This window comes from Phodopus roborovskii, unplaced genomic scaffold (genome assembly GCF_943737965.1).
Source record: "Phodopus roborovskii unplaced genomic scaffold, PHOROB, whole genome shotgun sequence".
NCBI lineage: Eukaryota > Metazoa > Chordata > Mammalia > Rodentia > Cricetidae > Phodopus > Phodopus roborovskii.
In genome coordinates, this window is record NW_026125162.1 from 50,561 (window position 1) to 78,016 (window position 27,456).

Here is a 27,456-nt window from a genome sequence, read left to right on the forward strand (position 1 = left end):
TAGCTCTGATTGGTCTCTGACTTGCGTCCGTGGCCATGCTAACTAAATGCATGTTAGCTATTCACACTGGTTACCCACAGCCTCTGCTCTTAAAATCCCTGCTGCAGCCAGGCATTGGTGGCCCACACCTTTAATCCCAGCACCAGGGAGGCAGAGGCAGGCAGATCTCTGTGAGTTCAAGGCCAGTCTGGTCTACAGAGCTAGTTCTAGGACAGCCAGAGTTGTTACACGGAGAAACCCTGTATTGAAGAAAAAGGAAATCCCTGCTGCAAAGTGGGGTCCTGCTGCTTTCCCTCCAGAAAGCAGTGGCCCGACTCTGAGAACTGACTGGCAGGTTTGTTAAACAGTGCTAACACCCTCTGAGTAAGGGTTGCCTGCACAGTCTGGGCTCTCCCGGCCACTCTCTGGTGCCATATCAGCGGTTGTGTGGCGGATGACACCTTGGGCTCACAAGGACAGGAACTGGATAGGATGAGGTGGGGGCGCAGCTGTACTCTCCCGGGGTGGGTGCCTCTGTGGCACCCGTACCTCCAAGTGCACCCAGCCACCCACTCGACAGAGGGATGCAGATAGCACAACAGGAAAAAAGTCAAAAGCCTTTTTTTTTTTTTTTTTTGAATGTCGGGGTGAGGGTTGTACATGCCTTTAATCCTAGCACTAGGGAGGCAGAGGCGGGCAGATCTCTGGGTTCAAGGCCAGCCTGGTCTACAGAGGGAGTTCCAGGACACCCAGGGCTGCAGAGAGAAATCCTGTCTCAAAACAACAATAACAACAAAACCCCAGCAGTACATTGTGGGGGTATGACTTGGTGGACAGACTGCTTACTTAGCACACAGGTCAGCATCTTATGAACTGGGTATGGTGGTGATTGCCTATAATTCTAGCAAGAGGGTCAGAAATTCAAAGTCATCCTAAAGGTCCAGCTTGGGATCCCTGTCTGATACAAAAAAAAAAAAAAAAAACCAAAACCAAAAAAACACAAGCTGCAAATAAGTCTTTATTGTTAGTTCATACACACAAGTGCCTCTTTCCTCAGGGGTAATGGGATTGGGAAGGTGGTGGCCTAAAAGGCTTCCTGTCTTATATCCCTAAATACTTAGGCCATGGGTTGACCTGAGCAGGACAGGGGTGGTTGCTCAAGTAAGGCACTGGATGGATTTGCATGTATGTGCAAAATGGGATTTGTCAAGTGATTCCTGGAATCAGCAACAACTGTTGTTAAACAAGAACAAGATTTGGATCTGAAGAGAGGCACGTCTGTGGGCTCAGCCAGCGGTGGAAAAAGCTGGCTGCTAAATATGCTTCTCCTTCTGCTTTCCCTGTCTCTGCTTCTTCCTGCGGATCTGCCTCTGCAGCTGGATCTTGTTGGTGAAGAACACCTGTCTCCAGCCCAAGTCCTTCGCCAGGGCCCGCATGTCGGGGGTGATGGTGTCACAGGCCGACTGAACTATCTGCTCCCACAGTGAGTCACACTTGCACAGCTGCAGGTGGAAAGAGGCAGAGGTGGGTTAAGGCGCTCACACCATCCACTAGCTCACACTGTCGCAATGCCTGCTGCATGAGAGGTACCATGTGACTTTGGGGGGGCATGAAACTTGGGCCTCTAGAAACTGTTCCCTCCTGTCAGAGAAGAGGCAAATCATGGGTATCTGCAGACAGCCAGAGGGGTGGCAGAACAAGTCCTGCACTCAGTCAAGATTCAAAACCCCGGGGTCAGAGAGATGGCTCAGCAGTTAAGAGCACTGGCCGCTCTATGAGGTCCTGGGTTCAATCCCCACGTGGCAGCTCACGACTGTCTGTTACCCCAGTAACACCCTCACAGGGACATATATTCAGGCAAAATACTGGTGCACATAAAATTAAAAAAAAAAAAAAGATGTGAAACCCAGGGCTTAGTTAGAGTGCTGGTCTGGTGTGCAGGAGGCTGTGGGCTCAGGCCCCAACCCTGCACTAACTAGACATGCAGGTGCTCAGCAGATGACTGCGGGAGAATCAGAAGTTTGTTAGCCTCTGGGAGCTGGTTGGGTGGATGGAGTGGAGCGTTGACTACTCTCCTTCCCAACCCGAGTCAGGCTCAGTCTCTGAGGTAGCTTAGCTGTACTGGCAACGTTGTGTCCTGGTATGGTATGGATGAGCCCATTCAGAAGTCCAGGGTTATCCTCAGCTACACAGAGAATCTGAGGCCAACCTGAGACTGGGTCTCTAGATAGCTGTTTGTGACTATGTTGTTTGTTTTTAAGCAGGATCTCACTATGTAACCCTAGCTAGCCAAGAATTTAGACCAGGCTGGAGTCAAACTCATAGGGATCTTTTTTTTTTTTTTTTTTTTTTTTTTAAATAAAGACAGAACCTTGCTATGTGCCCCTGGTCTCCACCTTTCAACAATCCTCCTTGGCCCTCCAGAGTACAGGTAAGAGTCACCCCCGCAGCCTCGAACCATTTTATGCTTTGAGGCCATTTGTTACCTTGCCCCATGTTTAACATCCCTCTTCTTGGGTTACACAGTCTAACTATGAATAGCAAAAAAAAAGTCTTAGGGAATACCTTTTAGGAAAAAAAAAAAAATTAGCCAGGCCGTGGTGGCATATGCCTTTAGTCCCAGCACTCTGGAGTCAGAGGCAGGTGGATCTCTGTGAGTTCGAGACCAGCCTGGTCTACAGCAGCTAGAGAAGAAAAAATTAAATTGGTGGTAATGGCCCATGCTTTTATCCTAGCATTCAAGAGGCAGAGGCAGGGGGATCTCTATGAATTTGAGGGAGGCCTGGTCTAGAATTCCAGGAAAGCCAGAACTACACAGAGAAACCCTGTCTCAAAAAACAAAAAAACAAAACAAAAAAGGCCCAAGGCCTGAGTTTGATCCCTGGAATCCATGATAGAAAGTGAGAACTGACTCTGGTATGATGTGCTCTGACCTTTACACCCATGCTGTAGGACACAAACACACACATGCAATTTAAAACATTTTAAGAATTCTTTGTTTTGTTTTGGGGTATTTTTTTGTGACAGGGTCTCATGATACTGCCCTGTCTATCCTGGAACTCACTCTGTAGACCAGGCTGGACTCAAACTCAGAGACGCCACACTCAGCTGTTGTGTTTTGTGTCTGAGGAAGGTCTTACGTGCAAACAAACATGCTTAGTTATTTCTAAGTCACAGAAAAACATGGTCACAGTTACATCCCAGCCATTACAGGCCTCCTCCTGGGTGTCTGAACCTCTCCTCTCTAACTGAACTGAAGGTTTCTCTGTCAATTCTGGTGCAGCTGGAAGGTAAAGAATAGCAGGGAAGCTTGCCCTGACTTTAAGGCCAGCCAGCAGGCTCCCAGGCAGATGAACTTCCTTCAGTTCAGGGCTAGCCCTCCATCAAACAAGTGTACAATTTGGCCTTTCTGGCATCAGAGATACCTGCAGGGTGCTCTCAAGTCAGCCAAGCTCCAAGGGTTTACACTGAAAAATACAGTCATTGAGCCCACTAGAGCCTCAATTACAAATCACTATTTCAAAAATATAAACAAATCAATATAGCCCCTGCTTTCAGAATTATTTTCAGGCTGGAGAGATGGCTCAGAGGTTAAGTGCACTGGCTGCTTCTCCAGAGGCCTAGAGTTTAATTCCCAGGAACCACAGGGTGGCTCACAAGCATCTATAATGAGATCTGGTGCCCTTTTCCAGTGTGTGTGCATACACACAGGCAGAATACTGTATACATAATAAATAAATGTTTGAAAATATTTTTAAAAAAGAATTATTTTCATTTTGTCTCTGTGTGTATGGGTTCCTCAAAGGTCGGAAGGGGGTATTGGATCTCCTGAAGCTCTTGCCAGGCCGTGGTAGCACTTGGGAGGCAGAGACAGGCAGGTCTCTGTGTGTTCCAGGGCAGCCTGGTCTACAGTGCAATGCCAGGACAGGCTCCAAAGCTACAGAGAAACCCTGTCTTGAAAGAATCAGGAGCTGGAGTTACAGGTAGTTGTGATAGCCACCTGACATGGAAGCTGGAGGCCTCTAGAAAAGCAGCAAGCCATCTTAGCCACTGAGCTATCTCACCAACCCCAGGACCCTTCTTTACTGAGGCATCCAAACACCATATTCTTGGAGATAACCTAGGCTAGGCACTCCATCAGGATAGACATACAAACTTAAGTGACAGAAGTCTTCGGTTTGATAGGAATAAAAGTCAAGAAAGGCAGGACATGCTAGGACAAATGCCACATGGGGGGTCTTAATGTGTAGCTCTAACTAGCTTAGAGCTCACTATGTAGACTAGGCTTGCCTCAAGCTCAAAACTATCCTTTTGCCTCAGCCTCTCAAAGGCTGAAATGGCAGGTGTGAGCCATCATGTCTGGCATCTACGCGTATGTTTTGTACATATAAAACCCTGGGTTCAAGCCCTAGTGAATATACATACACATGTACAAGTCTTGTGTGTGTGTGTGTGTGTGTGTGTGTGTGTGTGAATGTGGAGGGGGGGTTACTTAAAAATCTGAGTTCAGAGGATGAAGGCATTTTCTGCCAGACCTGACAACTTGAGTTTGATGCCTCAGAACCCACAAAACAAAAGAGAATCAATTCTCATAGGTTTTCCACTGACCTTTACACTAATGTTGTGACACACAAGTGTATGTGAACACCCATATACAAATAAATAAATTAATTAAAATTTAAAAATCTGGGGTGAGCATGATGGTACACATCTTTAATCCTTGGGAGAAAGATGCAGGCAGATTTCTGTGAGTTTGAGGTTAGCCTGGTTTACATAGCATGTACCAAGCCAAACAAAGCTCCATAGTGAGTAGTGAGACCCTGTCTCAAAAAAAAAAAAAAGAAAAAAAGAAAAGAAAAGGAAAGAAAGAAAGAAAAGAAAAGAAAAAGTCGAGGCTGTGGCTCAGATGTCAGAACACTTGCCTGAGATGCATTAGGCCCTGGACTCAATCCATATCACTTCCTAAACTGGGTATGGTGGCATGTACCTGTAATCCCAGGACTTTTGAGGATCAGAAATTCAAGGTCATAGTGAGTTTTAAAAAGGGCTCAGAAGATGGTGAAGTAGGTAAAGGCAATTGTCCATCACCACGCAAATTTAGCAGTCTAAGTTCAATCCCCAGAACCCACATAAAGATACAAGATGAGAGAGAGCTAACTTCACAGTGCTGTCCTCTGTCTCCATAGGCACCATGCCCCTTGCGAGAGCACACCAGCTAAGGACTTAGACTTAGAGCACTGCGGACCGGATGTTACTCAATGCAGGCCCAGGGCTGTGCTGCGCTAATGGCAGGATGGTGGAATGGGAGAAACAGAGTGTGCCTGAGAACTAGAAGGGAAGCAGATGCGCACTGGGTGTGAGGGTGTGAGGACTCAGTTCCTGCTGAGTCCCTGCACTGACTGCAGCAAAGGAATCCAGGCCCGGGGAGGCACTTTCACTAGGTCCCTACCACCTTAGCATCTTCTTTAAAGAATAAACACTTGGGTTGGGAGTGATGGCACAAACATTTAATCCTAGCACTTGGGAAACAGAGGCAGGGGGATATCTATGAGTTCCAAGCCAGCCAAGGCTACCAATAAGACCTTATCTCAAAATAAATAAACAAATTAATTAATATTTAAAAAAAGGAAATATTTTAAAAGATGCACAATTACTCATAATACTTATTTCTGGTCCTCTACTTTTAGAAGATAAAAGTCAAGTCCAAAAATGTAAGCCAGATGTGATGACACACACCTATAAGCCCAGCACTTGGGGTACTAAAGCAGGAGTTACATAGTGAGTTCTGTAGCAACTTGTGATGGGATCAGGTCTCAGAAGTAAGAAAAATGCCGGGCGGTGGTGACGCTTGCCTTTTATCCCAGTGGCAGGTAGGCAGAAGGAGGCGGATCTCTGTAAGTTTGAGGCCAGCCTGATCTACAGAGTGAGTTCCAGGACAGCCAGAGATGTTACACAGAGAAACTCTATCTCGGAAAAAAAAAAAGAAAAGAAAGGAAGGAAGAAAAGAAAAGAAAGATGAATTGTGTATACTAATAACTTATATTACTGAAAATGAGTTGTAATCATTTTACTGTATAATTTTACTGTATAATTGTGGGGGGGGATGTTGACTCTTTAGGAAGCAGTGAGATTTGATTCATTTGGGGAAACCGGTTCTTTTATATGGATGCTCCTCCACAACTTCACAGCTAAATACTGAGCTAGCCAAGGCTCCTCAGCTGCCAGCAGCACACTCCAGCTCTGGTTGACTGGAGCCAACATGGGGGTGCAGCGGCACATCCTAATGTGTTGGCCTGTGGGGCACAGCCACTTTACAACTGCAGAATGGTGGAGAGGAGGAAACCAGGGCCCTGTCCTAACAGGCTCAAAACGGTGTCATTGTCTCAGCACTTGGTGCTAAGGATTCAGAGTACCAAGGGGTGGAGTTGCTCTCATCAGCCTGGGACACAGGGCCCACCAACACTGCCTACCTTAGAAAAAAAATGGAAATGGATCTGACTCAGGGGCTCCTTGAAGTACTCTCTTGTTTGTCTGTTTTGGGTTTTTGTTTTGTTTTGTTTTCGAGACAGGGTTTCTCTGTGTCATACTTGGCTCTCCTAGAACTCGCTCTGTAGGCCAGGCTGGCCTCAAACTCACAGAGATCTCTGCCTGCCTCTGACTCCCAAGCGCTGGGATTAAAGGCATGCACCACCACTGCCCAGCAAACACTTTTTTCAGATGATTTATTTTGATTTATGTGTACGTGTGTACGTCTCTGCGTGGAGGTATGTGCATGTGAGTTCAGGTGCCTGACGAGGTCAGAAAAGGTAAGCCTCCTGACGTGGGTGCTGGGAACAGAGCTCAGATCTACTGCAGGGCCTCACTATGTAGCCCTAGCTGGCCCAGAACTCACTTTGTAGACTAGGCAGCCTCCAACTCACGTAAATTCCCTTGTGCCTCCTGAGAACCGGGATTAAAGGTGTGTGCCACCAGCTGGCAGTGCATACTCTTAACCAGCAAGGCATTCTTGGCTCATCCTTGAAGTACTGTTAGTGCCACCACACTGCCTCTGCCTGTTTCTCAGCTTGGAAAGTCCTTTGACTTAAAACCTACTTTGCACTCAAAACTCTGAGTAATCCATTTCTAAGAAGCACAAGGCATAAGAAACCACTTGACACACAGTCCTTATACCTTGCCCACATGTTTCTTGTCAAACATATCACATCATACTGTAATCACCTGTATCCATTTAAGCAATCTGATATCTGATAGTAAATTCCTTGTGTGTAGGAATAATGCCATCTTAGTTACTTGTGTCTGTCACAGAGGCAGGACTCAACAAATGGCTGTGGAGATTAAACACAAGTAGAGTAGGCATGGTAGGTCACATCTATAATCCCAGAATTGGGGGGGGGGGCTGAGGCAGGAGGATTGCCATGAGTTTAAAGCCAACCTGGGCTACAGAAACAGACACTGTTTCAACTGTCTCAAAGAAAAAATAAGCAGGCCATGGTGGCATGGCCTATAATCACAATGCTTGGGAGGTAGAAACTGGAAGATTCAAAGTTCAAGGTTAAACTGGGTGTGGTGCCATGAGCCTTACAAGCCCAGGACTTGCCAGGCAGAGGCAGGCAGATCCCTGAGGCCACCCTGGTCTACAGAGTAAGCTCCAGGGCTACATGGAGAAATCCTATCTTGAAAAACCAAACCAAACAAAAAAAAAGGAAGGAAGGAAGGTAGCTAGGTTAGTTCAAGGCTAGCATACACTACACAAATACTTATCTCAGTAGATAGACAGACAGACAGACAGACAGCACACTCAGGATCTGGAGAGATGGCTCAGCAGTTAAGAGTACTGGCTGCTCTTGCAGAGGACCTGGGTTCTGTTCCCAGTCATAGCAGTTCACAGCTGCCAGAAGATCAGATGCCCTCTTCTGGCCTCCAAGGGCACTGCATGCACATAGTACATAATACACACACACACACACACACACACACACACACACACAGGCAAAACACCCATATACATTAAATAGACAGGTCAATAAATAAATACAATAACAAAAACCAAAATAAGTAAGGAAAAAGAACAATATGGACCCCCGAGGTTATCTGGGGGGGGGGGGGGAGTGGTTCTTGCTGCAGTCAGCTCAGCAGCAGGGACTGTTACCTTTGCAAACCTGCTTGATGTCTGAGAGAGCCTGGCAATATCTTCGAGGTCCAGGTAGTGGATGATCTTCAGCAGCAGTTTGTCTGAGAGCCGCTCCAGGTAGTCAAATTTACCTTCGCACAGGTTGAAGACATAGTCTAATATTCTTGCACCAAATACTAAGGCGATTTGTACTGCAAGCCAAACCACAAACCAATGGTTACCTTGTTCAGTCACATGAAAACCATCAACAATACAAAAGAAGTTTTGGAAGCCAGGTGGTGGTAGCACACACCTCTAATTCAGCACTCAGGAGGCAGAGGCCAGCCTGGTCTACAGAGAGTTCCAGGACAGCCAGAGCTACACAGAGAAAACCAGTCTTTCCTACTCTTACCAAGCAGTTTGTGGCACTAAGGGAGTGGATATTTGGAGGAATTTGTTGTCCTGTTGATGGGGTTGGCTCTCTGTTGTGGCAAAATGGTAAGTCTGTCATGAATACAAGTATGTGAGAATAGACTAGAAAGATGGTTCAGAGGTTAAGAATGCTAGCTGGTCTTCCACACACTTGTAACAATATATTTAGAGAAGGAATGAAGGCTGGAGGAATAGTTCAGCAGTTAAGACAATTTGCTGGAGCTGGGTAGTGGTGGCAAATGCCTTTGATCTCAGCACTCAGGAGGCAGAAGCAGGCAGATCTCTGTGAATTTGAGGCCAGACTGGTCTACAGAGCTAGTTCCAGGACAGACTCCAAAGCCACAGAGAAACTCTGTCTTGAAAAACCAAAACAAAAAATAGACAATTTGCTGGTCTTTCAGGGAACCTGAGTTCAGTTCTCAGTACTGCTATCAGCTAGTTATAGGGATCCAACTCACACTCCAAGGGACCCAAAGCCCCCTTCTGGCCTCCTCTGTCACCCCCACACATGGAGCCTTAGCTCACACAGACAGACAATGGAGCATACTCATAAATAAAAATAATAAAGATATTTACCTCCTTGTAGTGGCACAAGCCTTTAAACCCAGTGGGAGGCAGAGGCGGGTGGATCTGTATGAGTCTCAGGCCAGCCTGGTCCACATAGCAAGTTCCAGATCAGCCAAGGCTACATAGAAAGACCCTGTGTTCAAAAATAAATAAATAAAGTCTTAAATAAAGAATAATTTTAAAGGGGGAATGCAAGACTCTGGCTTTGGAATCCACAACCTCCCCAGTTATTCCGAGAGTGGAGAGTTAAGGGGGGGAGGGGACCTCAGAGACAAAAGCCACCTGGTCAGAAGGATAAGCCTGGACCTTGAATTGATTTCTTGGTTCTTCTCTATAAAAATGCTAATGAGGAAAGGACTGAGGAGGCTGATTCCTCTGGGGCTCTCTAGCCTGAGGGCTTTCTGAATGAGGCACTTGAAAGATTCAGTTCCCGGGTTTGACTCTGTGATGGACAGCAAGGTCTTGTACCCTTCCCTCCCGCCCAAATGATCTGAACCACAGTATGCTGAGTTCTTTTGACTCAGGCTGTTTTACTTTTTCTATTAAAATTCCTTCCTCTACATCTTCTTTCATCACCATCTTTACATAATTTAGCAAATATAAGGTGAAGATAAACAGCATTAACATATTTCACGGAAACCATGATAGTTTTGCTTTGTATATTTATTTTCTTTTTTAAATGGCGGTTGGGGTTGAGACAGGACTTCTTTATGCAGCCTTGGCTGACGTGGAACTACCTAGGCAGATCAGGCCAGCCTGAATTCACTGAGATCTATTTGTTACTGCCTCTCTAGCGCTGGGATTAAAAGCATGAGCCACCATGCCCAGCTCTGCCAAGTATTTTTAGACATGTTAGTTACTCAAAAAGGAGACTGTAGCTCCCAAACAATAGACTAATGGGATGCCTGACATAAACATAAATTTGATGCAGAGGCAAAAAAAAAAAAAAAAAAAAAAAAAAAAGTTGGGCTAGTTGTGTTTGAGGGGGCACAGTAAAGAAACTGCCCCCATTAGGGGGAAGGTGGTTAAGAAAGAAAAGATCCAGAGGTCTCTGGAAGAGTCCAGAGCTGAGAGAAGAGCAGACTGGACACAGCCGGGGCTAGGAAAGCCAGAGAAAGCAATGGAGAGGGCTGGAGATGGTGTGAGAGATGGGGAAGCGCCGGAGGCAGAAAAGAGCAAGAGCAGTGGACAATTCATTTGGATTAAAAGAGTAGCTGGGGGAAAGAGGGCTTCAGACCCGACACTGGCAAGAGAGCAAAGCAGATGAGGCAATTGCTGAGTTCAGTCCCCGGGACCCACATAATGAAAAGAGGAGGCCAATTCCCACTAATTGTCCTCTGACCTCCAGACTTGTGCAGTTAATGTGATGTATGCTGCGCGCGCGCGCACGCGCACACACACACACACACACACGCACACACACAGAGTGTAATAAAAATTTTAAAACAGAAAACAAGATCCCTCTCACTCCTCAGCTCTCTGAATAATCAAAGAATGGAAATGTGTTTTGTTTTGTTTTCTATTTCTTTTGTGATGGGATCTCACTACAGAGCCCTGGCCTAGAACTCACTATGTAGATCAGACAGGCTAGCCTCAAACTCACAGAAATTTGCCTGCCTTGGTCTTCCAAGTGCTGGAATTAAAGGTGTGTGTCACCATGCTACCCTCTTCTACTCCAATAACACACTCCTTCACTTGCACATACTAAAAGCACTCAGCCCTCTCCAAACAATGCACCTGGCATCCTCAGGCCCTGCCTACATCTGGCTGCATGTCCTCCTCTCCAAACAATGAATAGTCTTCTTTGTCAATCAGCATACTTGGACAGTCTGTGCTTCACAGTATGTCCAATACACTCTGGTCCCAGGATAGAAAGATCAATCCAGCAAGAGCTGGTTCTGGGTGCCTGACCCATAAGGCAAAATTGTGTCCTTAGTTCAGACAATCTACTATTTACCATCTTGTGTCTATGTAAAATTAAAATTATAAAATGAATATATTTCAAGTCAGAGGCATTATGGGAAGGAACTTTCTCAGCAAATAAGTAATTACATAACCTAATCTGTCAAAACAGAGAACCAAAAAAAAAAAAAAAAAAAAAAAAAAAACGCTTTGACTCCAAAATTTAAGTTGAAGAACAAGTTACTGGGGAAAAGTATTTCTATTTTTGTTTCCACAGAAAATGAAAAGATGTGGATTCCTTCCAGACTAATGTGGTTTGATCACACCAGACCGCCTGAAACAGAGTACAAGCTGATCCTACATTCCAAACAGCTGGACAAAACAGCCCTACAGACTACAGCTAGGATATCTGAATCTTCTTCGAATCCCCCAAGACAGCGCCCCTTACCAGCAGGAAGTAGTTTGGAAGGAACGACGCCCAAATTCCCAAATATTGTGTATAAATGTTTGTTTTCATTTAATTGGACTTTGTTATATAAAATTAAATAAAAAATACTCTATATGCATAAAAAAAATAAAAAATAAATAAAAAAAAATAAAAAAAAAAACAGAGAACCACCCACTATTAAGCAAACTCTTCCCTCTTTTGAACCACATAAGAGGAGACCCAAACAATAATCGGGGCCCTTGAGTGCCTCAATCTTGATAGTGGGTTTCCAATCTTTTTTTTTAATTCTATGTGTAGAAGTGTTTACATGTACATATACATGCATGTCACATGCTTGTCTGGTGCCCACAGAGTCAAAAAGGCAGCTGGACCCTTGAAACTGGAATTAAGGATGGCTGTGGGCCACCTTGTAGGTGCTGTACCATTTCTTCAGCCCTGTGTTTCTGATCTTTACTATTGTTTTGGGGTGTGTGTGTGTGTGCCTTGTATGGGATGTCTGCAGAAGCCAGAATAGGGTGTAGGATCCCATGGACCTAAAGTTAAAGGTGGATGTAAGCCACAGGTGCTGGGTAGCAAACTCAGTGCTCTAGCTGAGCAGGAAGTACCTGTACTTTCTGTACCATCTCTTAGCCATTTACTTTGCCTTTAAATCAACTTTTACTACGTTTGCAGACCTGTGTGAACCCTTATCTCAACCCTTTGGATAAGGGAACAAGATGGGTATGTGGGATGGCTCAGTGGGTAGACGTACTCAACACCAGGGCTGACAACCTGAGTTCTAGCCTCAGGACCTACACCACAGGTGAGGGCCAGCTCTTACCTCCACATGTGCATACTGGCATGAGTACACACACATCAAGCACATACACAAACACGAATAAATATTGTTTTAAAGGTCAAAAGCTCATCTGAAGCATCTGTTCAGATATGGACCACTAGTAATAGCCTGAAGAATTTCCCTTTATGGAACTGGAGGTTTTAGAGTCAAAGCCTGGACTCTGGCAGCCACATGCCCAAAACTAGATATTTAAACAAGCATCAGCAGGAATGGAGGCCAGAGGCTAGACCCCTCCCTCATGACCATTTTGAACCCCACCTAACATTTACCATGAGGTATCTCAGGAATTTGTCGAGGCCCACTAAGGGAAAAATCATTTCCTCTTGGTTACAATAGTAGAATCTGAGTCCTAATCTGTTCTGTCCCAGTGATTAGAACATTACATACTATTGTCCCCTCTCTTAAGAGTTAATCCAATGCCAGGTGGTGGTGGTGGTGGTGGAGGTACCCGCATTTAATCCAGGAGGCAGAGGCGGGCAGATCTCTGTGAGTTCAAGGTCAGCCTGCTCTACAGAGCTCCAAAGCCACTGAGAAACCCTGTCTCGGAAAAAAAAAAAAAAAAAAACCAGTTATTCCAATTGAGCTGTCATTTACCAGCCCAGAAGAACAGAAGAATCGAACCCCCACCCCAAAGCTGAAACCACTGTCCATTAGTGAGACAATATATCCCCAGGAGCCCTTCCTCCACAGCAGCTACTACCTTACAAGTCATCGCTAACCCTCCCCATGTGTCTGAGTTCTAACCCAGACACACACTTTTTCTCCTTTTCCTTCTCCTTGCTGGCTCTTTGGACACTAAGCATTTCACCCTGACACTCTGGTTCTCGCCTTCAGTTCTAGAGCTGCCTGCATATCTGCCTGCCTTTTTCTCCTTCCTCCCTCCCTCCCTCCTTCCCTCCCTCCCTCCTTCCCTCCCTTCCTCCCTTTGCTTTCGGAGACAGGATTTCTCTGGGAACTCAATTTGTAGTCCATGCTACAAAGATCTGCCTGCCTCTGCCTCCTTGGATTAAAGGTATGCGCACCACACCCGCTGTCTTTCTTTTTTAACTTTTATGTCTCTGCACCACATGCATGCAGTGCCCATACATCAGGTCCCCTGTAACTGGAGTTACAGCAGGTTATAAACAGTCTCTTGAGTGCTGGTGATCAAAGCCAGGTTCTTTGGAAGAGTAGCCAGTGCTTTTAACAGCTGAGTCATCTCCTCTCCCCCCCCCCCACCCCATTGAAACCTAATTCAAACTCTGGTTTCCCCCTCTCCCCTCCTGGCCACTTCCAGGATTTACAGCTTTTCTGCCCTGTAATTTTTCTCTCAAACCCTAATAAAATGGTCCTTGAGTTTCCTTCAGAGTCCAGTTTAAAAAAATTTTTTTATCACCAAGACTAAGTCCACCAAGGGGAACCCAGATTCTCCAGTTATACAAGTCTTGCACAGTTCTTCTCAGGATGCAGGGACAGAGCCACTGAGGTCCCCTTCAGGAACACCTCTTATTGCAAAACCACAACTCCAACCTCAAAGGTCAGAGTTTCTTCTGGAGCAAACAGGAGTGAACAGGTTGAGAGAAGACAGATTAGGGTCACTCCAAATTTTGTGTTCTAACATAACATTTTCATTAAGCTTTTAGAGTAACAGGACATAGGGAGTCATAGATCAAGGTGTTTTTTGTTTTTGTTTGTTTGTTTTTGTTTTTGTTTTTTTCCAGAGTTTCTCTATTTAGCTTTGGAGCCCGTCCTGGAACTCACTCTGTGGGCCAGGCTGGCCTCTGCCCCCCAGGGTGCTAGGATTAAAGGCATGTGCCACCACCGGCCATTAATCAAGATGTTCTTAAAATACACTGGTGGGAACATCAAGCAAGTGGGTGGCAGCAAGGTGGGGTGGTAGAGGGGTGAAGCAATTCTGCTACACACCTCAAAAGCTATCTGAGGACATTTCTAGTTGGTTGGTGGAAGCCAGTGGTCTCTTAAGTTGATATATTCCAAAAGACTGCAGTCAACCTTTTATTACCGTCAGGGGATCAGAAGGCCTATTCTGGACTTGAATAGGTGAAGCTTGAACTCGTACTTACACAAACCCATACACACACACACACACAAAATTAAAAATCAAACAATGAGTTCTAAAAACAAATAAAGCCAGGAATGACCTTGAACACCTTTAGTTCAAGCACTTAGGAGCCAGAGGCAGCTAGATCTCTGAGTTCAAGACCAACCTGATCTACACAGCAAGTTTCAGGACAGCAAGGCTAGAAAGAGATACCCTGCCAATACAAGAAAAAAGAAAGGAAAAGAATTTTCACTATTTCTGCAGTTTATCCGTCTGTCTCTTTTCTTTTTGATTTTTGTTTGTTTGTTTGTTTTGCTTTTTTGTTTTCTGTTTTTTTGAGACAGGGTTTCTCTGTGTAGCTTTGGAGCCTGTCCTGGAACTCACCCAGATGTGCCTGCCTCTGCCTCTTGAGTGGTAGGACTAAAGGTGTGCGCCACCAATGCCTGGCTTCTCTGTCTCTTTCTTTCTCTCCTTTTCTCTCCCTTCTCTCCCTTCCTTTTCCAATAAACTTCCTTCCCATGTAAAAAGAAAAAAGAAAAAAAGAATTTTGTTAAATAATTCATAGGATAATTTATTCACAGAGCTGTGTACCAGCTGTGTACCAAAAGACCCATCAACAAGCAGAGTTCCCGCCACAATAAAGGAGACAAGAAACAAACAGCTGAACAAATGCAGTGTCTCACTTGACAATGAGTTTGTGAAAGACATGGTGTTCCGGAGAAAGGCTGTCATTTTCTGTCTAGTGGTTCAAGGAAGCCCTAGCTAATGAGGCAGTGTCTGCACAGACTAAATGATGGACAAGCCAGTGGAGATATCACAGAAAAATATCTCTTTTGTGTTTGTTTATTTTTGAAACAGGTCTCTTGAGGTTGACATTGTGTGTCACGGTGTCATCTAAGGTCTTGAAAGATCTGGAAGATCTGCTTTTAAGAAAGCTCCTGGCTTGGGGGTTCAGGGGAGAGCATACCTTGAAGCCCAGCATTCAAGAGGCAGAGTCAGATGGAGCTCTGTGAGTTCGAGGCCAGCCTAGTCTACAGAGTGAGTTCCAGGACAGACAGGGCTGTTTCACAGAAAAACCCTGTCTGGAAAAAAAAAAAAACAAGATTGGCAGCAGGCACCTTTGCCCAGTGAACCCACTATGGAAACTATATTTGACACACTAGTGGTCTAGCAGATATTCACGTAAACTGATCATGTTATTTAGAGAAGGTCAGAGGAGAGACACTAACTTAGGACTTACACTTACCTCCTGTGAGGAGCATTTACAATATTTGTTTCTTATTTTTATCTGTTTACTGCTATTATTCTCTCATATTTTATATCCTAACCACAGTTTCCCCTCCCTTCCTTTCCCCCAGTCTCCTCCCTCATATCCATGCCCTCTCAATCTCCCCTCAGAAAAGAGCAAGCGTCCCAGGAACATCAACCAAACCAAACAAGGCATAAAATGCTACAATAAAGCCAGTATATAGCATCCCGCCAAGACCAGATGAGTCAACCCAGAAAGAGGTAGGAGTGGGTGTGTGTGTGTGTGTGTGTGTGTGTGTGTGTGTGTGTGTGTACATGTGTGCCTGCCAAGGGAGCCAAAAGCAGGGACTGGATCACTTGTAATCACAGTTACAGGAAGTTGTGAACTATCTGACATAAGTGCTGGGAACTGAACTTGGGTCCTCTGCAAGGGCAGGATATGATCCTCATCACTGAGTTGTCTCTCCAGCCCTTACGGATGGCACAGCAAGCTAGAGATTGAATCAGATCCCCCAAGGCATAATTATAAACAGACAGGAGGAAGGCACAGGTTTGAATTACCAGTTCCATCATAATGATTTGAAGACTAAGGAACCAATGAGGGAACAGAGCCAAGACTGTAGCATTAAGTCAAATGACAGAAAATGCCACTTCCTTGCTGAGAGGTCCAGGCAGCAAGAGTGACATGCTGGGATCCTCTGCCAGGACCTCTGCAGAAGAAAATCTTGTAGAGGACCTTCAGGAGAAGACCAAGAAGAGACAGAAAAATAAGTTCAGTTCAACGCCGCCTGCTTAACAATACAGCAAACAATAATTAAGGGCTGATTCTATAATCAAGAGAGTCTCAAGATGACTGAATAAAGTAGCCATGATTATCCCTATCCCAGCACACAGAAACTGACTCACAAAGGGGATGAGCTGTCCTGTGGGTCACACCAGCTGGCTAGTGGCAGTACTGAGGCTCCAGCTGGCTGAATGACCTCTGAGACCTGCTATATGTAGCCATGAGCATCCCTCTCTCTCTCCCGCTGAGGGAGAGTGTCCTTCTGCGTGGACCTCCAAGATGGGAGGGTCAAGATGAGCAACAGTGACAACTGAGCTGCCTGCAAGGTATACAGGGACACAGCCTTGTGAGTCATCAGCCACTCAGGGCTGGACTTTTCAGTGATCTGGCTGTCTCTGAGTCACCATATGCCCGTGACTAGCCCCAGTATATTCACTGTACTTGGGGGAAATCACATCTTTGGCCAGCTATTGTCATCCTGTCTGGGGCAAACAGACATTTGTTCACACCTCCCCAGAAAGTGACACAACACTACGATGCATGAGACCCTATCTCAAATTTTTTTTTTCTAAAGAGATTTTGCTTGTTTGTTCGTTTGTTTGTTTTTCAAGACAGGGTTTCTCTGTGGCTTTGAAGCCTGTCCTAAAACTAGCTCTGTAGACCAGGCTGGCCTCTAACTCAACAGAGATCCAGTCTCTGCCACCGCCACCTGAGTGCTGGGACTAAAAGCATTCGACATCACCACTGAAGACTCTAAAGAGATTTTAAAAGATTTATTTTAGCTGGGCAGTGGTGGTTCATGCCTTTCATCCCAGCACTTGGGAGGCAGAAGCAGTAGGATCTCTGTGAGTTCAAGGCCAGCCAGGGCTACACAGAGAAACCCTGTCTAGAAAAAAAACAAAGATTTATTTATTTTTAATTTGTGTGTGTATGTGCGGTTGCTCACAGCCACCAGAAGAGGTCACTAGCTTCCATGGAGCTAGAATTAAGGTAATTGCAAGCCCCTCCTCCCATGGGTGCTGGCAACTAAACTCAAGTCCTCTGCAAGAGCAGTACACACTCTTAACTACTAAACCATCTATTCAATCCTCAAAAGTAAAACTCAAATCCCACATACTATTCTTTCTTTTAGCTTTTTTTTTTTTTTTTTTTTTCTTCTCTCAAGACAGGGTTTCTCTGTGTAGCTCTGGCTGTCCTGGCTGTAGAGCAGGCTAGCCTCAAACTCACATAAATCTGCCTGTCTCTGCCTCCCTAGTGCTGGGATTAAAGGCATGTGCCACCAACGCCTGTCCTGGCCCATTATTTCTAAGAACATAATTACACAAGTATGAAGTCAGTGATCATCCTCTGCCACATGTGCTGGGATGTGACTGCCTCCCTCACCTTGAAGATGAGAGTTCTCTAGAAAATCTTCATGGGTTTCCTTTATCTCTCCAGGTTTTGCTGTCCGATACTCGCTTCTCAGAGAAATTTTCCACCATCTAAAGATGACCTGCAATTAAACAGGAGTTGGTAGCAGTTAAAAATGACTCTAACCCTGACAGCTATCTTAAGTTTAGGTCATTTGTTTATTTATTTGAGGCAGGGTCTCATGAAGCCCAGGTCAACCTAGAACTCACTAAGTAGCTAAGACTGGCCTTGAATGCTTAATTCTCTGTCTCTGTCTACCACGTGCTGGCAGGCATAGTCTACCATGCCTACACTGTGAAGTAATATCTGGGCATCAGTGAACATTTCCGTTAGAGATTAGTGTTACAGTATCATAGTGTTGGAAGAGGTTTTAAGCTCTATCAGGTAGGACCAGATGGTGGTGGTATAAGCCTTTAATACCAGCACTCAGGAGGCACAGGCATGTGAATCTCTGTGAGTTCAAGGCCAGCGTGGTCTATAGAGGGACTTCCACAGCCAGAGCTACACACAGAGAAACCCTGTCTTGAAAAACCAAAAACATAAAATTAAAAAAATATATATCTTCATTTCTAGGTTTGTGCTTTACAAAAGCCTACATGGTGTCACTTTAGTCTTGCTGGATGATGACTGACAGTTCTGTAAGTAGAGGATGCACTCTATAGTACCAAGATATTTAAAATGCTACAAACTATGTACCACACTATCTTTCAAAGATTCCTTCTAATTTCATTTTTATTATTTTAATTTTATGTGTAGGAGTCTTTGCCTTCGTGTATGCCAGCACATCACTTGCATGCTCCAGCCTGAGGGGGCCAGAACAAGGAATTCACGTCCCTGGAAGTGGAGTTACAGAAGGTCACCAGGCAGGTGCTCAGAACTGAACTATAACTGTAAACCCAGCCCTCAAAAAGTAGACACAGGAGGACAAAATCATCTTCAGCTTTGTAGAGTTCAAAGCCAGCCAGGCATTGTGGGAAGAAATAAATCCCATCTGTACAGTGCTTTAAGACAACAAAATACTGACTGGCGATGGTGCATGTCTTTGATCCCAGCACCTGGGAGGCAGAGACAAGCAGATTTCTGTAGTTCAAGGCTAGCCTGGTAGACATAGAGAATTCCATGCCAGCCAGGATCCTGTCTTGAAAAAAAAAAAAAAAGGAAAATAAAAACAGTATAAAATGCCAAAAAGAAAATGGTGTAGGTGTAGGGTCTGTAAAAATTCTCTTATTTGAAACAGGGTCTTGTATTGCTTTGAGTGAGATGATCTTGAACTGCTGATCCTCATCTCCATTTCCCAGATGCTGGTATTACAGGTCTGTACTGTATTGCTCCACTAATTCCCAGTTTTGTTTTGCTTTTTTGTTTCTCCCCCAAATCAAGCCACACTGGCCGTAGCTGGCCTGGAAGATGCTATGTAGACCAGACTGTCCTAAAATTCACAGAAATCACCTGCCTTTGTTTTCCTAGTGCTGGGATTGAAAGTGTGTATTGTCATCCCGGCTTTTTTTTTTTTTTTTTAAGGGTTTTATTTTTGTTTGTTTGTATATTTGTTTTTGACACAAGATCTCATATGTACCTGCACTGCAGATGACCTGGATTCCTGATTGTCTAACTCCTGATTTTCTTACCCTGCCTCCCTAGTGCTGGTCTGACAGGTGTGCACAATAAATGCCAGGTGGTTTTTCTGTTTGTTTTTGAGATTTTTGTCTTGCTTTGAAGCCCTGACTGGCCTGGAATTCATGATGTAGACTAATTTGGCCTCAAATGCCTTGGCTCCCAGAGTGCTGGAATTAAATGTGCCTGCCACTGTGCCTAGCTAATTTTATTTGTGTGTTTGAGATAAGGGGTCCATATGTAACCCAGGCCATCCCTGAACACAGTATGTAGTACAGGCTGACCTGAGAGCAATTCTCCTGCCTCAGCTTCCTGAATGTCAAGATGACAAGAATGCACCACTACTAAACTTGATCCAATCTTACTAATGAACTTAAAAGTCTGTCCTGAACAAACTGAGAAATGTTTCACCAGATTTGAAATCCATATTTACTTTAAAAAAAAAATTCACTCCCCAAATTAATAAAAATGTAGTATATAGTGTCAATAAATATTTGTCTATTTTTTAAAAAATAGGCCAAATTCTTGTCCTTGTGAATTTATATGGTAAAATAAATGTTTGAAAGTACTGGGATAGCCAAAGAGTTCGGGAATTGGCAGACAAGGAAAGGTCTCCAATAGGAAAATGGTTCAAGTTTTCAAATGCTGTTGGAATAGTGGTGGGTTATCCCTGTACTCAGAGGCTGGGGTAGGAGGAATTCCTGTTTGGGCTACAGAGTTAAATACTGCCTTTAACCTACACCTAACAAAATAAAACACACACACACACACACACACACACACACACAAACCACAAACACCTCCGAGTACTCAAGTTGTTTAAACGTGCTTAGTTAAACATTACCCAGAGGGGCTGAGAAAGATCAGTTTAGGAATGCTTGTTACTTACTCTTCCAGAGGCCCTGAATTTGGTTCCTAGAATCCACAACAGAGGTTAACCATTGCCAGCAACTCTAGGAGATCCAGGGTCTGCCAGGAGACCCTATGCCCTCTTTTGAACATATATGACATACATTCACACAAAACACATGCACTCTCTAAAAACAAGTCTTTTGCCTTTTGTTTTGACACAGAGTTTCTCTGTGTAGCCTTTGCTATCCTGGAACTTGCTTTGTAGACCAGGCTGGCCTCAAACATTTGGTTTTTCAAGATAGCATTTCTCTGTAGCTTTGGAACTAGCTTGTATAGACCAGACTGGCCTCACACTCAAAGAGATCGGCCTTACGAGTGCTGGGATTAAAGAAAGGCCTGGGCCACCCCGCCCCGATACCTGGCTTAAATATTAAATTTCAAAAATTAGCTGGGAGCTGGGCGGTGGTGGTACATGCCTTTAGTCCCAGCACCAGGGAGACAGAGGCAGGCAGATCTCTGAGTGTGAGGCCAGTCTGATCTACAGAGTGAGTTCCAGGACAGGCTCCAAAACCTGTCTCCAAAATAAACAAACAAACAAAAAATTAGCTGGGAGGTAGGTGGTGGCCTATGCCTTTAAGCCTAGCACTCTCAGTGAGTTTGAGGCCAGCCTGGTCTACAAAGTGAGTTCCGGGACTGCTAAGGCTGTTTTACAAAGAAACCTTGTCTTGGAAAACAAAAACCAAACCAAGGGGGGAAAAAAGAAAAATTGAAGACTTCACTTCAGGTACTTTCATTTTCATATGGAAGTCAGTAAAAGCTCTTGGCCATAACTCAAGTGGCATAGAGAGTTAATAATATTCCCTGTCCTTTGGAGGGAGTTGCTGGTTGGGCTGGAAATGGTTCATTAAGTAAAGCTGTTCTTTGACCACACATACACACCATGTGACATGTTCCTCCCCTTCCTGGAGGCAGTGGTAAAACTCTTAGCAGAAGTTTTGGGGATTTTAAAAAAGTTTTTAAATTTATATTTACGTAATCAGATCTGTTCAGGGGAATGCACATTCACTTGCTGGTTCCCATGGAAGCCAGAAGAGGGTGTTGGATCTCCCTTGCTAGAATTATATACAGATTGTTGACAGGGGACTGAAATGGGTATTGAAAACTCAACTCCAGTACTCTGATGACAAGTATTCTTAACTGATGAGCCATCTCTCCAGTCATCCATTCCAACACCTACACATAGAAAGACTTTTTTTTTTTTTTTTTTTTTGAGACAGGGTTTCACTGTGTAGCCCTGGCTATCCTGGAACTTGCTCAATAGACCAGGCTGGCCTTGAACTCAGAGGTCTCCTTACCTTTGCCCTGAATGCTGGGATTAAAGGTGTGACCCACCATGACTATCTTGAGAAACTGGAAATTGTCTGAAATCTCTTGGTAGAAGAGTTGGCTGAGGCCTTGGCAACAGCAAGAGAAAAAAAAAACATGTCAAGGGGAAAAAATGATTTGTCAGGATACCTTGAAGGAGATATTGGAGCTGACATAGTTGTACACACCTCTGCCTTCTACTTAAAGCTAAATCTCATGTTAGGACCCTGAAGACAAACTTGGGGGAGAGGCCACTGTGTCTGTTTGTTCTTTTCCACTTATTTGCTTTTCACTAGGACTGGTTAATGTCCAGCTTTGGCTCTGACCCCGATTGCAGGAACAAGGCAAAGTCCACTGGGCTCTTCAACCATGGGCCTACCTAAGAGACTACTGACTGACTTAACTTCATTCTCAAAGTAGCTGAAAAGAAAATCACAGGACTTCCCCCAGGGCCCAGGAGAAACAGCTCCCATTCTCTCATCAGCATCTTGGCGCTCCCCAGCAATCTCCAAGTTTGATGGTCCAGAGACTAGGGAGGCTCCTAGTATCTTTTGGCCAATCTATTGTTTGTGGTAGATATTCTGAAGACCCTATCCTTTACTCCTAGTTTGGGTTTTAAATATTTAAAGTTCCTGGGCCTCTGTATGTCCAAACGGTGGGTAAAGAAATATATGCTTGAGAGACCAAAGCACATATTGGTGGGAAAAGAAGACAGGAAGCCGAAAGGGTAAATCCTTGAAGCAAACTGACATGCTACCTGGACCTGGCTACAATGGAGACTACTGAGGCGGGAGGACTGTGTTAGACCCCAAGAAATTCCTTTTCCCCACGTCTGGCATTTAGACAAAAGCCAGCATTCCCCCCACCCCCCAGGATTTAAGATAGTCCCTACTTGCTAAAAGGAGTCGTTCTCCTTATCTCTGGCAAAAGGGCCTATTTAACAAGTCAAAACTGAGGCTGGCAGCCAGTCTCTCTCAGTATCACCAAGACCTGTTCCTCAGCATTTCTTACCCCTGCCCCTATCCTGAACCTCTCCAGCCCCAGAGCTCCCCCCCACCAACCTCACACAATTTGGCTCTCAGGCCTCTTGGCCTCTGTCCTCCAGGCCCTGCTGGCTCCACCCCTGCTTCATCTGGGTCTGTGTTCCTCTTGGCTCCTGCTTCCTCTTACTCCCTCTCCCCTTCATATCTTCAATAAAGTTTCTCCACTTATGCCATGCATTTTTTTTTGTAATTATATCGAAATTTCATGGGGTGACTAGGCAATTTAGTGAGACCATCTCGAAAAGAAAAATTTTAGAAAGGAGATGGAGTTGGCAGAAGGTCACTTACCTAGCAAGTGCAAGGCTGTGGGTAATGCCCTCACCCACCACTGCTAAGTGTTCTATCTGGCCAGTCCCATTATGATACAAACTCCAAAAATATTTGAAATATACAATTTAAAATAAAGGATGCCTACACATTATTATTAGGCAAGGAGTTGAAATAATTTCTAATTAAAGGTGGTGCACAACTTTAATCCCAGCTGGAGGCAAGAGGGTCTCTGTGAGTCCCAGACCAGCCAAGACTACAAACTGACCCTGTCTAAAAGACAAAAACTCAAACCAACAATGGTTCACCTCCAGGTTACATCGGTGACTACAATGTCAAATTTGTCAATGACTTTTTATCTACAAGGCTCCAGTCCAGGTTCGGCTGGCTGGCCGAATATTCCCTGGGCTTTGTGTTCAGGGGAAACTGGAACTGGGTAAACATTGGTAAATCACGTATTCGGGACCATTTCTTGCTTCCTGTCACCTCACTTGCTCATACTCCCCCTCCTTCTACTGCTTGCTTTGAAATTTGATTGGGGGTGTGAACAATGACCATCCCCTCCTAAGGTCCCTGTTGATTGGGACAGCAAGTAGAAAGACTGCTTAGGGCAGGGACCTCAAAGGTTACAGTTCCAGAAGCATTCTTGATCCTCTAGTCAGGAATGCCGGTGAGGACGCAGATCCCCTCTGTGTATGGCTTCAGAACTGGATCTCTTGATTTTCATGCTGAAAATGGTTACATCTACTCCTCAACTTCACCCTATCTCCTAAAAGACCCAGAGACTGGGGAATGAGACCATAAAGATGGGACTCTACCTCTACGTGGAGACATGCCTTAGGAGTTAATAGAGTCTGCGAGTCCAAGAGACCACCCCCAGGGAAGGGGCCCACTGTAAACCATGCTAAAGAGATAGGCAGACTCTAAGACAATGAATGTACTCTTCTTTCCCACAATCCTAGTGCAGCCCTCAAGGCACCGTGAGACCAGACTGCTGTTTAGCTTCTGAGTCCAGACTTACAAAAAATTCAGGGTTTCTCTGTGTGGCTTTGGCTGCCATGGAACTCGCTCTGTAGACCAGCCCTCAAAACTTAGGAGAGAGATCAGCCTGCCTCTGCTTCCCGAGTTCTGGGATTATAGGCAAACGGCACCACTGCCCGGCCCTTTCTTCTTGTTGATGCTGGCCTCTAGGTGCTTTCCCCTGGTACCCTCTGGGCTTCTGTGCTCTCCATTTAAAGCTTCCCTCCCCTCCATGTGCTTATCGGTCATGAGCTGAAGGCTTGACTCAAACAACATGGCTTCCTCCCACCCTTTCTCTTTCTAGTCTCCTTCTCAGGGCAGCAGCTGAGATGCACAGATTGCCAGCTTTGGGGATTTTCTTTTAAACTCTGATAAAATTGCCTTCTTCCCGTGGACTTTGGCTTTGCTCGACTTTCAAAGTGTTCGTGAGCAGTACGACTGTAACAATATTCAGCCTGGGGAACTAATGAACTTATCGGGCTTCCTTACAGAACACGAGTGAGGAGCTGCTCACAGGAGTGAGCGTGACCCCAAGGATGGAAAGCCTACACCCAAAAGAATGATGACTCCCCTCCTGCCTTTAAGAGAGTCTCCTTAGGTTAACTTTACCCAGCCTATATACAACAGCGCCTCCCAAGGGAGCCCCTCCCCCAGGCCTTGTGCAATTAGTACAGGATTGCATACAAATAGCTGGGAGGGACAGCTGGAATCCCAGGTGAGCTTCCGGTGCTCTAACCCCCCTCTCTTCTTCTGAGGAGGTCTCCTGCAAGCCGGCACTGGGGATCTGATGATCTGGTGATTGCTTTGCCTGGAGGACTGTGTTCTCTAACACCGACTCATTCGACTCAATCAGTCCTCCCTCGGGGTTTCAGACTATATTTAATGCAAGCTCTTGGTCCCTCTGCTCTTGTCAGTTTTCCGAGGTGGTTCTTGGCAGCACTGGAACTACATGGGAGAATTCATTTCTCCTGAGGTCAGTAGATGTGAAATTTCCCCCAGTTGGCTACGTCCTGGTATGTTTTTCAGTTAGGTTTTTTAGTATAACCTGAAAGACATTGTCTTGAATTCCTCAGTGTGAGACCTCAATATTAGCCTGGTTCCACACGTCTTCATGGACACTTACTGGTTATTTGAACAATGATCTCTTCCGTATTTAATGGAAAATCCATAGTTCACTGACCAGATCTGGTAGCACTGGTAGATGATTATAGCTACTAGGGAGGTTGAGGCAATCATTTCTTAAATTCAAGGCAAGCCTGAGTAGTTTATACAAATAAAAAAATATTCAAAACAGGACTCTAGAGATTAGCCCAGTGGGAGAGTACTAGCCTGGCATGCTTAAACCTCTGGGCTGAATTTCCAGGACCACAGGAAGAGTATTCGCTAATTCTGGCTAGGAAGGACCATGCGTGTATTCTCAGCACTCCAGAGGCTAAGGTAGGAGGATGTCATAAGTTTCAGGACAGCCTTAGCTCAAGGCAAGACTGTATCAGGGTTTTTTTTTTTTTTTTGGGGGGGGCAACCAGCTCCCCAAATCATGACTCACTTAACCTAGCTGATTCCTAGCTAGCTCTTTGAACATAACCTGTTTGTCTTTATCTACCTTTTGCCTCAGGTCTTTTTACCTTTCTTTCTGTATGTCTTACTTTCCTGCTTCCTCCAGTGTCTGCCTGGCAGCTGCCTGGTTTCTGGCCCTGAGAGTGTCCCTCTCTTCCTCCTCTCCACCTCCTCTCTCTTTGGGGGGGGGGGTTTGGAGACAGGGTTTCTATGTAACTTTTGGAGACTAAACTTGAACTAGCTCTGTAGACCAGGCTGGCCTCAAACTCACAGAGATCAAGTCCCACCACAGCCCAGCCCACCACCTCTCTTGATCCTAGATTTCTCCTCTTACTTACTCTCTTTGCCCACCAGCCTCACCTCTCTCTCTCCGCCTAGCTACTGGCTGTTTAGCTTTTTATTAGCCCAAACAGCTGCCTTAGACAGGCAAGATGAGACAACACATCTTTACATAATTAAACAGATGCAGCATAAACAAATGTAACAATTCTTTTTTTTTTTTAAAGATTTATTTATTGTGTTTACAATGTTCTGCTTACATGTCTGCTTCAACACCAGAAGAGGGCACCAGACCCAATTACAGATGGCTGTGAGCCACCATGTGGTTGCTGGGAATTGAACTCAAGACTTTTGGAAGAGTAACCAGTGCTCTTAACCTCTGAGCCATCTCTCCAGCCCCAAATGTAACAATTCTGTGTATCATTAACAAAGACAACAGAAACAAATGTACCACACCTTCACATAAAGCAATATTCTGAAACATAAACAAATACAACACATCTTTGCCTAGTTAAAATAATATTGCACAAAACAAGACCCTACCTCAAAGAAACAAAGATGAAAAAAAAATATTGAGTTTCAACCAGTACCATACAGGTTTGGGTTCCAGGGATACAAGCAGAGCACAAATGATTAAAACCCCCTGTCCTGTCCTTCCAGCACTTGGGAGGCAGACAAAGGCAGATCTCTATGTATTGGTGACCAAGCCAACTCGGGCTTTATAATGAGTTTTTGTTTCAAATAAGAAAATAAATAGATAAAATAAAATTCCCTGTCTCAATGAAGCTTGCATTCCATCAGTGAAGGAAGAAAGAATATATAGCTTTCTGTCTTTTTGGAGGGTGGGAACAAAAGGGTTAGATATGGTCTCTTGTATCCTAGGTTGGTCTTGAACTCAATATCTCATTATGTGTTGAAGGGCTGACCTTGAACTCCTGAACCACTTGCATCTACCTCCCCACTGCTGGGATTACAGGTGTGTAGTGTGTGCCACCATGCTGTTTCATAATGCCAGGGATCAAACCCAGGGCTATGTGCATGCTAGACAAGTACTCTACCAAGTGAGCTATAAACCAGTCCTTATATTTCTTTGTTTCCATAATATTGTAATCCCAGTGTCCAGAGGCAGAAGAAATCTGCAAGACTCGTTCATCTTTATCCTTCATCCTAAATTCTTCTCTAACCCACTCTATAACCCAAGCTGGTGATCCTGCTGCCTCAGCCTCCCCAAGTGCTGGGATTGCAGGTGCATACAACCATATCCAGCTACAAAGGTTTGCTGGCCCATTCTCTTTTTATGCTCCTAGCTGCGACTAAGAGAATTCCTAAACAATCCACAAGGGGGCTGAAGAACAGTGTAGCCCAGTGACAGAGTGTTTGCCTAGCATCTGAGTGGCCCTGCATCCCATCCCCAGCACTGAAGAAAAATCAACACAGCCTGAGGCTCAGATTTCCCAATCCCTTCCGGTTCACCCTGCCTGTGTCCCACCCTCGGGTATTATTTTGCCTGCATACCAGCGCTAGTGTTTGCCTGCCGCTGCTCCTGCCTGGAACATTTGGCCCCTCCCTGTCCTGGACTGCAAGGCAGCTTGTTGGAGCTCTTTTCAAGCTCAGGCTGGTTTGCAATTCTGGAGGGTTCTGCGCATAAGTCTCTCACAGCTCTTAAATCACTGCACCCAAAATGGCTTCTTTCTCATATC

General features: G+C 44.9%; 1 protein-coding gene across 1 annotated transcript; it reads right to left on the bottom strand.

Annotated features, from left to right (window-relative positions):
- Positions 1-984: 984 nt before the first annotated feature.
- Positions 985-18,044, bottom strand: LOC127226347 (F-box only protein 36-like). The gene is made up of 4 exons (XM_051190291.1): positions 18,018-18,044; positions 17,733-17,841; positions 8,129-8,301; positions 985-1,481 (listed from the first exon to the last, which is right to left on the bottom strand). Exons 1-4 carry the CDS (start codon positions 18,042-18,044, stop codon positions 1,293-1,295), a joined length of 498 nt encoding a protein of 165 aa, XP_051046248.1. The 3' UTR covers positions 985-1,292.
- Between the last annotated feature and the right edge of the window lie 9,412 nt (positions 18,045-27,456).

Coding starts and splice junctions, on each gene's coding strand:
- LOC127226347 (XM_051190291.1), bottom strand. CDS start 18,044: ATGGTAGACTATGCCTGCCAGCACGTG. Junction 8,302..17,732: donor AGAGAACTCTCATCTTCAAG/GTGAGGGAGGCA, acceptor TTTGGCTTGCAG/TACAAATCGCCTTAGTATTT. Junction 1,482..8,128: donor CATCAAGCAGGTTTGCAAAG/GTAACAGTCCCT, acceptor TTCCACCTGCAG/CTGTGCAAGTGTGACTCACT.